General features: G+C 42.5%; 1 protein-coding gene across 5 annotated transcripts; it reads left to right on the top strand.

The window, feature by feature from the left end:
* Positions 1-2135: 2135 nt before the first annotated feature.
* LOC106580015 (phosphatidylinositol polyphosphate 5-phosphatase type IV) lies at positions 2136-10958 on the top strand. 5 transcript variants are annotated; one of them, XR_006760874.1, is made up of 12 exons: positions 2537-3391; positions 4008-4901; positions 5819-5942; positions 6054-6151; positions 6246-6370; positions 6590-6709; positions 6836-6943; positions 7149-7310; positions 7469-7584; positions 7716-7852; positions 8032-8330; positions 8681-10958. XR_006760874.1 is itself a non-coding variant. In XM_014160551.2 (11 exons), the coding sequence occupies exons 2-11, from the start codon at positions 4060-4062 to the stop codon at positions 8162-8164; spliced, it is 1965 nt and encodes a 654-aa protein (XP_014016026.1). In that variant the 5' UTR covers positions 2136-2192; positions 4008-4059; the 3' UTR covers positions 8165-10958. The 5 variants fall into 5 exon arrangements, 4 of the variants coding, with proteins under 4 accessions (XP_014016026.1, XP_014016028.1, XP_014016027.1 ...); XM_014160551.2 differs by lacking the exon at positions 2537-3391 and adding an exon at positions 2136-2192 and having other exon boundaries at positions 8032-10958; XM_014160553.2 differs by lacking the exon at positions 2537-3391 and adding an exon at positions 2230-2501 and having other exon boundaries at positions 8032-10958.
* The last annotated feature ends 502 nt before the right edge of the window (positions 10959-11460 follow it).

Below are 11460 nucleotides of genomic sequence, written 5' to 3'. Positions count from 1 at the left end.
TGTATTCAACTTTTATAGCACTTTTCATTACAGACAGAATCTCAAAGTGCTTATTTGGAAAAATAAACAACAATAAGTAATTTAAAAATAAATATAGGCTACAGTAGCTATGTGTGAATACATTGAACAAACAGACAAGTCTATATTGATTTATTTTATTGTAAATTAAAAATATATTTAAGCTTTATTTTATGAGGGAGTCGACTGAGACCAAGGTCTCTTTTACAGATGAGCCCTGAATTAAATAATTAACACAAAATACACACAAAATACAAAATGCAAGCAGAAAGAAAAATATGGTCATAAAAAAAATAACACATTCATCAGTAATAAGGTCCTCAATCAGCTTTCTGAATTGCCCTAGAGGCACCAGAACATCACATTTAAGAACATTTTGAAGATTGTTCCACAGATAAGGTGCAAGAAAACTAAAAGCTGACGTGCCTAACAGTAGAGACCAAAATCATTTCCAGAGTTAACCATCCCTGAGACTGGGTGTGGTAACAAATGTATTTGGCTAAGGTGTATGTAAACTTCCGACTTCAACTGTAGGTTGATACACTGCTATGCTTCCATCTATAAAGACCTTTTTGTAAAAGTTCCACTGTACCTAACATCTTTACTAAACTTCAGACATATGAGTTACCACACCCAGTCAAGTTTACATACACCTTAGCCAAATACATTTAAACACAGTTTTCCACAATTCCTGACATTTAATCCGAGTACAAATTCCCTATCTTAGGTCAGTTAGGTTCACCACTTCATTTTAAGAATGTGAAATGTAGTAGAGAGAATGATGTATTTCAGCTTGTATTTCTTTCATCACATTCCCAGTGGGTCATAACTCTACATACCCTCAATTAGTATTTGGTAGCGTTGCCTTTAAATAGTTTAACGTGGGTCAAACATTTCAGGTAGCCTTCCACAAGCTTCCCACAATAAGTTGGGTGAGGGCTTTGTGATGGCCACTCCAATACCTTGACTTTGTTGTCCTTAAGCCATTTTGCAACAACTTTGGAAATATGCTTGGGGTCATTGTCCATTTGGACTTCCTGACTGATGTCTTGAGATGTTTCTTCAATATATCCACATCATTTTCCTTTTCATGATGCCATCTATTTTGTGAAGTGCACCAGTATAAACATACTTTTATGTCGATATAGGACTCGTTTTACTGTGGATATAGATACTTTTGTACCTGTTTCCTCCAGCATCTTCACAAGGTCCTTTGCTGTTGTTCTGGGATTGATTTGCACTTTTCGCACCAAAGTATGTTCATCTCTAGAAGACAGAACGCGTCTCCTTCCTGAGCGGTATGATGGCAGCGTGGTCCCATCGTGTTTATACTTGCGTACTATTGTTTGTACAGATGAACATGGTACCTTCAGGCATTTGGAAATTGCTCCCAAGGATGAACCAGACTTGTGGAGGTCTACAATTCTTTTTTCTGAGGTCTTGGCTGATTTTGGCTTTTGATTTTCCCATGATGTCAAGCAAAGAGGCACTTTGTTTGAAGGTAGGACTTGAAATACATCCACAGGTACACCTCTAATTGACTCAAATGATGTCAATTAGCCTATCAGAAGCTTCTAAAGCATGACATAATTTTCTGGAATTTTCCAAGCTGTTTAAAGGTACAGTCAACTTAGTGTATGTACACTTCTGACCCACTGGAATTGTGATACAGTGAATTATAAGTGAAATAATCTGTCTGTAAACAATTGGCTGACCTATACTCCCTGAACAAAATGGCTGACCTTCTATATTGACCTATACTCCCTGAACAAAATGGCTGACCTTTTATACTTTCATAGAACTAGACTGCTTAACCAGAGAGCTGTGGACGGCCATTTCTGTTTTACCCTTAGCTCTGATGGTTTTCCAAAATATATGTATTTTAAAGTTGTAGTTTATATTGTGTTGATGGTTTTCTTGTATGTGAATTGTGTCAAATAATTCCGCATCGGCTGCCATTGATACTTTGTAATGTCGAATTAATGTGTATTCCAATTCCTAATTGTATGAGCGAACTTTTTATGTAAACTCATGACATGAGATCCGGGTCGCTCGCGTAGTAGTACGGCTACTATTACTAGCTACCAGTAGGTGGCGCTACAATGCAAGCAACGTGTGTTTTGTTTTCTCGTTTTTCCCGTTTGCGGTCTCGAAGATGGTGAACGACGAATTGGGTAGAGTGAAATCAATCCGTCAGGGTGACCATGAGCGGTATGATGTTGATATCGTGAGCGCAAAAGGAGAAAGCTCCGTGGCTCTACAAGATGTCGACGTATGGCGTGGAAAGCTATGATTTTTAGAGTAGTGCTCCGGTTAAAGGTGTCATCTCGTGTCTTGTTGGACATAAGAGGCTGTGAGGTTAAAACGTTCCAGGAGTGGTAGACGCACGTCGCTTGAATCAAATGATAGATGGAAAGAAGGAGCAAAGCCCATTGGTTTTATTTAGTCCTTCGATGAAGTGGTTCACTCGAATTATTTAAAACGTGGGTATGTGAGGTATGCGGTCAGACCATATGTACAGTACAGATGCCGCTGCAGTGTTACAATTATAACAAGTTTGGACACGTGGCAAGTGTTTGTCGAAGTAATAAATAATGTATGTAGCAGTTGAGTCAAATGAAGCAGGTTGTGATTGTGATGGGAATCACGTTCCCGGAGTGCCCTGTAAGGATGAAGGAGGTCGCAGTAGCTAGGGTCAGGGCTATCCAGCAGGTCTCCTATGTGGAGGCAGTGAAAATAGCTGAAGGGGTGAGTAGAGATGATGGTAGTGGATGGCCCACAGTCTGCAGTGAATGCCATGCAGGAGAAGGATCCCGACACACTAACAGTGAAAAAGGTGGACTTAGTTGCGTTTTATAGCGCAAGTGATAAATTGCACTAGTCAAACGAATACAAAAATCTAAGTTAGACATCATTGTGAAGGCGGCAAATAGATTTCTGGATCTCCAGGACTATACAGCCGAAATGTTACAGGGACTATTGAATGAAGAGGTTCCATGAGCCTGTGTAGGGATCTGAAAATACATTGAAATCCGACCGAATGAGTAGTGTTTTTTATTTTATACAGGATAGTAGCCTGAATTTGGTTAGTGTTTTTGGTAATTAGTATGAATTTGTTAATCCAAAACATATATTTTGTTTTGGGGGTATGTTTTACTACCCCTTACAGTAGGTGGCGGCAATACACATTATGAGTGTAGTCTGCCAGTAAACATCAATGAAGAAGAAAAACCATATCAAGTGTTCTAGAGAAGTGGAAAGTTTGGTTTAGCGTTGGGAGCTAAACTAAAAATAGCTAGCTAGTTAACGTTACCTCTAACGATATATTCTCACAATGTTGTAATGGACGAAACTTGATTTCGCTTTTCCCCAGGTATCTAACGTTGATTAAATGTAGTGTCATGTCTAATGCATGCGTCTTTCCCAGACTGCCATATTCCTAGCAAGCTAGCGTTCTGTCATAGGTTAGACTATTAGCTAGCAGTTACAACGTTTCACCAATGCGTTTCTGCTAGCTATCTAGCGAATGTTACGTGAATTCGAATGCAATATAGCTAACGTTAGCTGCTTACAATGCGCCCTATCTTTTCTAGCAGCGCATGTTTACGATGATGTAGCTAACTAGCTAGCATAATCGTAAACATGTAAAGCTGACTGGCTAACTAGCTAGCACATGTCATCACACTAGTTAGCAATTTTAGCATCCAGTTAACATTACTGCCAACAGAGCTGTCAAATATACTGGTAACTAAAGTTTCTTCTTTTGTCTGTGGAGTTCTCTCTTCCAGTAATTTAGCTAGCTAACATGGGCCAACCGTATGTGCAGCTAACTTAGTCGGGCTAATCACCTCGTTGCCTACCTAGCTTCATTGCTTGTGTAAGATAAGTAGCATAGCAAGTGTCTAGCTAGCTAGTGTAACAATCAAGCATATAATTAGAAATATCAATCCATTCTCACTAATAGTACAGTAGCTATAATTGTTTTCTAGATGACCTCTTCCATGCCATGGTACTGACATCGGACAGAAGGTGCAGCCTGGCATGAGGATGACTGAGAATGGGGAGGACAGCAGCCCCTCTCAGCCTGATGGAGTGTTACCTCGTGGAGCTCCTGGTGGGAAGGATCCAGAAGGAGTTAGCAGTGACAAGAGGCCAGTGAACCTCCCCACAGAGGACAACAAACCCACCAAGCTCCTCGACACCCTGAAATTCCCTCAGGATGTACCAGACCAAAGCAGCAAGACCAGTCTCTACCAGCCGCGACCGCCCCCGCTGCCCAAGCCCCCTGCACTGTCGAAGGGAGGGAAGAGCGGTTCGATGGAGGAGGTGAGAAGCAGAAGACTTAAGCACAGCCAGGAGAGTCTGACTGACCCAGCTGAGACTGGTTCCTCCACAGACTCTCTTAAGGAGGACTCGACAGTTACAGGTGTGTTCACCTTGAGCGGTGCTGCCACCTTAAGGAATGGACAGGGCTCCATTGTTGGACCCCTCTTAACTCCTACAGGGTCCCCTGTCTTCAGAGCCAGGGGCCAGAGCCTCTCTGAGTACGAGAGGAGGCCCCACGACCACCACGGTGACCTAGCGGAGCAGCGGGGGAGGCCCTTCAAGGTACGCCTCTCTCCCTTACAGCCATCGGGTCCACTTCCTGCTCTGGAGCAGACCTTGGCGTCGGAGTCCTTAAGGACGGCTAATCGGATTGACAGGGATTGCGTGGATTATGGCATTGTGCCTGGGAGAGCTGGGCCGGAGAGGCTGCACCTGCACAGGAACCTGAGCGACAGCCGGCTTCTGGATAACATGGTGTTGGACAACACCTCTGTCAACTCCATGAAGTCCACCTTCAGTGTGTTGAACCCCATCAGACCCAGGGACGTCAGGAACAGGTAGGGCTACACGCCTCTCACTCATGATATCCTCTCCAGATTACTGAACAGATACGTCCTGCAGAAGCCTTCTCTACCTGTATTGGATACCATACCGGTATCAGAGTGCTATAAGTCTTGATAGCTTTCTGAAGGCATTGAAACTGTAATAGATGATCTAAATACAGTGTATAAAGTATCATTTGAATGTTTGATGCCGCTCTAAAATGAAGATGGGCTTAAGTGATGCTCCATTTCATTGACGCAATAATGCACTTCCAGTGATGTGGAACATGACATCTCATGATAAGAATTGAGGTGGGCCTTGAGTTAAATATATTCTGCATAAACTACAGACGGGCATTTGAGCTATTGTAACTTATTGTGAGCAGTCACGTTCACCATCAGTGAATTGTAACCAAGAAGTCTGTCCTGTAATTATTACTGTGGCACATCTGCAGCTAGGGCATTAGCATTGGTGTGTGCTCTAGCAACACTGGCTGCAGTTCTGCTTTAATGAAGGCCTCAGAGGCTTATGGTATGTAAGTGCTCACTCTGACAGAGGACATTTTCAGGTGTGAGTGTGTGAATCAACATAGCTTTTGCCACCATTCGGGGAGAAAAGATGGGTCTCAATACTCACGTTGTGCCTCAGCAAGGAGCTGTTCAAGGAATCGGGGGATTTATCTGAAATGTTTCAGACAGCTATCAGCTATGGAAGAAGCCTATGTTTTGAAATGTGCCTCAGCGCCAATAATACCCAGCGTTCTTTGAATTGTCTGTGTATTCTACTGAACTTGTGTAATGGAGCCTACCAGACATTTGAAATGGGTTTGGTTCAAAGTAGCCAAGAATACGAACTATTTGTTCGAGCAAGCAGGGAAAACAGTGCTGCATACCTCCGGTTATGAAGTGTTCATTTCCACATTGTGTTCCAGGAGTTTTCTGGAGGGCAGCGTGCTGGGCAGCGGTGCCCTTCTGGGCGCTGAGGAGCTGGACCGCTATTTCCCAGAGAGGAGAGTTGGCATCTACATAGCCACATGGAACATGCATGGAGAGAAGGTGGGGCCACTCCTACTGTTCAACATTAGGCCTAGAGCCTGAATATCTGTACGCAAGTTCTACACTCACTCTTTGATAAAAAAAAAAAGACCACTTCCGTATCATTTTCAGGGACTTCCGAACAACCTAGATGATCTGTTGCTCCCGACAGACTCTGAATTTGCACAAGACTTTTACGTCATCGGAGTCCAGGAGGGATGTCCAGACCGGTATAGGACGACTGTATGAGAGCATTTTGCATTATATCAATTGAGTCTTCAGCACTCTATGCTAATTGTGTGTGTGTGTGTGTGTGTGTCACAGGAGGGAATGGGAGATCCGTCTTCAGGAGACTCTGGGGCCGTACTACGTCATGCTCTACGCAGCCTCCCACGGGGTTCTCTACCTCACTGTGTTCGTCAGGAGGGACCTTATTTGGTTCTGCTCAGGTCCGTCCCAAATGGCTCTACTACAAGTTGTCGTTTTTTTTTCAGAGGAGAGTGAATCAGTCCTTTCCCATCAACAAATCTCAGAAGGCTGTCTCTAATTTAAATGTTGTAAGAGAGGTAACATAATAAGGTGATCTCTCTGGCTACCCACTGCACATTTTATGTGTACAGTACGTGATCTGATTTGGTCCCTGTAACCATCGCATCTCCTCCTAACAGAAGTGGAGCATGCCACGGTCACAACACGCATCATGTCTCAGATTAAAACCAAAGGAGCCGTGGGGATCGGCTTCACCTTCTTTGGCACTTCCTTCCTCTTCATCACCTCCCATTTTACCTGTGAGTGACACCTCTGTTGTTCAGGTGGTGATGCTATTACATGTCAATGTAAACAGGAAGTGGAAAGCCTTTTGGATACAGTCGCACTGCTAACTAGGTGATTTAATAAATGTCCTTATGTTCCAGCTGGAGATTCCAGAGTGTACGAGAGGATTCTGGACTACAACAAGATCGTTGAAGCACTTGCTCTCCCTAAAGTTCTTCCAGACACCAACCCTTACCGCTCCACATCCTGTAAGTACTCTTAAAGACAAGAGCTGTTTATTGCAGTACTACTACTATATTGATTGCAGTACTACTACTATATTGAAGTACTGCTGTCACATCTAGAAGAGCATCCTAATTATGTGAGGAGAAATGCTGTAGTTTCCCTCATGCAACAAGTACTCAATAAGTACATTGTTAATGTTACTGATAATGACTGTTTCATGTCTTTCAGCGGATGTGACAACACGGTTTGATGAGGTTTTTTGGTTTGGTGACTTTAACTTCCGCCTGAGTAAAGACCGTGTGGGGGTAGAGGCCCTTCTAAACCAGAACCAGGGTGTGGACATGGGCCCTCTTCTCCACCATGACCAACTCTCCAAGGAAATGAAGGATGGTACGTCTACATGGAACAACACCATTCTAACTAAGAACCAGAGGTTCAGGCAAATGTTACATGTATTAGATTGTGAACGATATCTCAATGTATTGTTACCATACTCACTGTGACAGATACTTGACAATAGAGTACCAATGTGTTATGCTCTGTTCTAGGTTCCATCTTTAAAGGCTTCCAGGAAGCACTGATTCAGTTCCTCCCCACCTACAAATTTGACGTTGGCTGTGACGTGTACGACACCACCTCCAAGCAGAGAACTCCCTCATACACAGTACGTGTCACCATTCAGTCATACCCTGTGTCATTCATACAAGCAAGCCTCTTTGCTTTATTATATAGGCTTGTTTTAAACACACACAAAAAAAGGAATGCTTTGTTTGACTGTTCCTCTGTGTGATCTAGGACAGAATACTGTTCAGGAACAGGCAGGTGGATGACATCAAAGTGATAAAGTACACCAGCTGTTCAATGATAAAGACGTCAGACCACCGGCCTGTCATCGGCATGTTCCAGGTCAAACTCCGTCCTGGAAGAGACAAGTGAGTCCCACCCCTGCCTTTCTTAGCTGTTGCAGCAGCAAGCTATTTGCAGCTTTCAGCTCCAACACTATTAACCTTTCTCGTAGTAATAGGTGGCCAAAAGTGCGATCAACGAAAAGCTCAAAATTTAGAACAGTTGGTTAACCCTTTATTTGTTCACGGTCTGGCGTGTTTCTCAGTATTCCTCTGGGAGCGGGCCAGTTTGACAGGAGTCTGTACCTGGAGGGCATCAGGAGGAGGATCACCAGAGAGCTGAAGAAGAGAGAAGCCACGAAGGACCAGGGCAACAGCACCATCTGCTCCATCTCCTGAACCTGGACCAGAATCACTCTTACCCAGCCATGAGGGACCAAAGTGAACCAGTCTTGTGTTTCTGCTTCCAGCCCAGTCTGTGGGAGAATCTGTTGGTTTTGTCCGAGGCCTTGCATCCACGCCTGCTTTTGAAAAAGGTTGAAGGTAATCGAGGATCAGAGTCGAGGTAACGTAGAAACAAATGTGCTTGTATGAAATGACTCTCGTTCTCCACTTGCGCGTCATCAGGCAAATTACGTTGACAGGGGAAGAATCCCCAAATAAATGCGTAAAGTGATAAAAACTAATTTAGCTAGTTGTGCAAGACATTTTCTAGATTAAAGTAGCGTATAGTTTTCAAATGTGTGCATACTTTACTCCTTTGAGAAAACAGCTGATTCAAAAGCAGTGTGGTGGATTTTAGAACACTAGCCCAGGATACTATTGTGCATCCTCTGCTGAAGTAGGTAATGAGCAGACTCCTCCGTTCGCCTACTAAGGAACTGACACTCTCCTCGACCACTTATCACTTTCCAGGTCAGGGAGGAGGGGACGGACTTTTTTCCCAATTGAGAATCTCCCTGTGAGTCATGGAAGTCACGTAGGCGGATCCATGAGCGCCCCCTATTGAGAGCTGTTGGAACTGTCACTCATGGTTTAGGGGGGCTGAAAAGCTGTGGGGCTGTTCTCGAAGACGGGACCTTGTTCAGACAGACTCCAGTCTGCAGACTCGGCAGTAAACTGGTCTATTTATACAGACCTTCTATAAACAAGACTGAACTGGGGAACCTGACATTGAAGATTGAAAGGTAATCAGTCACACATCCCCACCCGTGTGTGCTGGTTGGCTGATGTTGCTCTGAGTATACTGTACTTAATACCTTCTTTTTTTGTTTTATTTTGTACATTTATTTAACAAGCCAGGTTGATATGGTCCATATGTAATGTCACTTTTTTTTTACTTGGTGTACCTGTATTCAAAGGCCTTGTAAATGCATTTTCATCAAACAGCTATTAAGCAGTATAAAGCACTTTCTTTATACCAAACTTTTGGGGTGTTCTTGGATTTCCTCCAATAAAGAAAAAACGGACCCATGATTTCACAGAAATTGACTTATCAAATTTAAGGGGGGATTTCAGTTATTTTGATGTTGCTTGATGAACATACATTTCCTGCAAGTATGGTACTTATGAAATGAAGGCATGGTGGCTTTTCTGGCATTGTATAAAAACAGATGCGTGATTGATATTTGTGAAATATTTTGCTTACTAACATATTGTTTAATATCTCACATAATGGATACAGAACCATCTTTTGCAATGTTGATCGTGTTGGAGGGGTTGAACTCTGGTTCATTGCCTTAATGTTATGTTGTGACTAAATGAAATACACTCATGTAACTTAATCAAAAAAAATACTTTCCATGTACTGTATTGTGCTAACGAGGGGAAGAGAATTCATTGCATGAAGATCAATGGTTCTAGTGTAATGGTGAATCATGAGTTCTCGTTCACTTTAACGCTCAGGGCAAAGTGCCTGTGATCTTGTTTGTGATTTTCTCAGGACTCCATATCTGTGGGTCTTTTATAACACATGATTTGTGATGTAACATCACATAAGCTGTTTGGAGTGTTTATTTCTGTTTTATTTTGATTGTGAAACAAATGTTTTTTCTTCGGTCATCTGAAGTGGATATTAAATATCCCTCAAAGGAGAGTATAATCGCTTTATAAATGCTAATTGACTGTCCATTCATGGAAATTATTAATTTACCAGAATACAGATATACATATGGGTCATCACTTTCACTCAAAGACCCAGAGAAACCTTGGTTTGAAATAAAATGTAAGATTGTGGCAGTATTCTGAAACAAAGTGAAAAAGCTAAATATATTATTAAAATGTAGAGAAGACACATACCATTCCTCTACTATATAGCAATATAGTTTGGGAAATGAGAAATACATGTAAAGATTTCTCTCGCACCTGAAAGGATATCAGTACACACACAGTACTATATACATTGAGTGTACAACACATTTGGAACACCTGCTCATTTCATGACATACTGACCAGGTGAAAGCTATTATCACCTGTTAAATCTGCTTCAATCAGTCTAGAGATGAAGGGGAGGAGACAGGTTAAAGGATTCTTAAGCCTTGATACATGGATTGAGTATGTGTGCCATTCAGAGGGCGAATGGGCAAGACAAAATATTTAAGTGCCTTTGAACGGGGTGTGGTAGTAGGTGCCAGGTGTACCGGTTTGAGTGTGTCAAAAACTGCAATGCTGCTGGGGTTTTCCACACTCAACAGTTTCCAGTGTATCAAGAATGGTTCACCACTCAAAAGACATCCAGCCAAGTTGACAATTGTGGGAAGCATCCCTGTGGAACACTTTCAACACCTTGTAGGGGGGTGCAACTCAATTAGGATGGTGCTCCTAATATTTTGTACACTCTGTATACACAGATGTCAAAACAGTGATATAGTGGGTTGAATGAATGTAGCTTAGAATACTGACAATACTATAACTACACAGCATCATACAGTAGATCTGATTTGTCTGGTTAAGTGGAGATCAATGTGTACCTATCTTCAAGAAACAGAGCCTCAAGGTTGGTGACACCAATCCAAACATCTCATTATCTCTGCTGTACACAGGTGACCAACTTAGCCATATGTGTAAGGGACATTTTGACAGAAGTGCTTGCAGTTAGTCAGATACATCTCCCTTAGTATTGTCACCATCTGCTGAAGATGACAATGCCTTGGGTGAGACTCCAGCCTCTGAATAAAAAGTATGTCAAATTTAAGGAAGTATCTGTGTTAATTGTGCAAACAGTGTAGTAGGACATTGCTAGGACATTCACACATACAGTGTAGTCCAGGGCCCGGTTTTCCAAAAGTATCTTAAGGCTTAAGTTCGTTAGAGCCTTTGTAGGAGCATCGTTAAATCTCTGAGCAGTTTCCCAAAACCCTTGTTAATAAAGTTGTATTTGAAAATGCACATTATTTACCGACGGCCTCAGACCACTTGTCGAACTAAGTGCGTCATTAGGTGCTTTTTTTGCACTTCCACGTCACTTCATGAACAGAACATCTACGCTAAACACAGAATCAACATGTTTATCTGTCTGTGACCACCGATAACCTCAGCAGCGCTGCCTTTCTTTTGATCCTATCACTATATCGACATGGTCCAACGATGGACTTCGTGAACGTTCTCTCTGTGTGGTGTTTTGGGAAACGCATGTTACATCTTCGGCTGTTATAGGAACGACGTATCGTTAACACTCATAAGCTGAAGTTCCATCG

This window comes from Salmo salar, chromosome ssa20 (assembly GCF_905237065.1).
Source record: "Salmo salar chromosome ssa20, Ssal_v3.1, whole genome shotgun sequence".
NCBI lineage: Eukaryota > Metazoa > Chordata > Actinopteri > Salmoniformes > Salmonidae > Salmo > Salmo salar.
The sequence above is the reverse complement of the archived record's forward strand: the minus strand, read 5'-3'. Positions and strand labels throughout refer to the sequence as shown.

Coding starts and splice junctions, on each gene's coding strand:
- LOC106580015 (XM_014160551.2), top strand. CDS start 4,060: ATGAGGATGACTGAGAATGGGGAGGACAGCAGCCCCTCTCAGCCTGAT. Junction 6,710..6,835: donor CATCACCTCCCATTTTACCT/GTGAGTGACACC, acceptor CTTATGTTCCAG/CTGGAGATTCCAGAGTGTAC. Junction 7,585..7,715: donor AGAGAACTCCCTCATACACA/GTACGTGTCACC, acceptor TGTGTGATCTAG/GACAGAATACTGTTCAGGAA.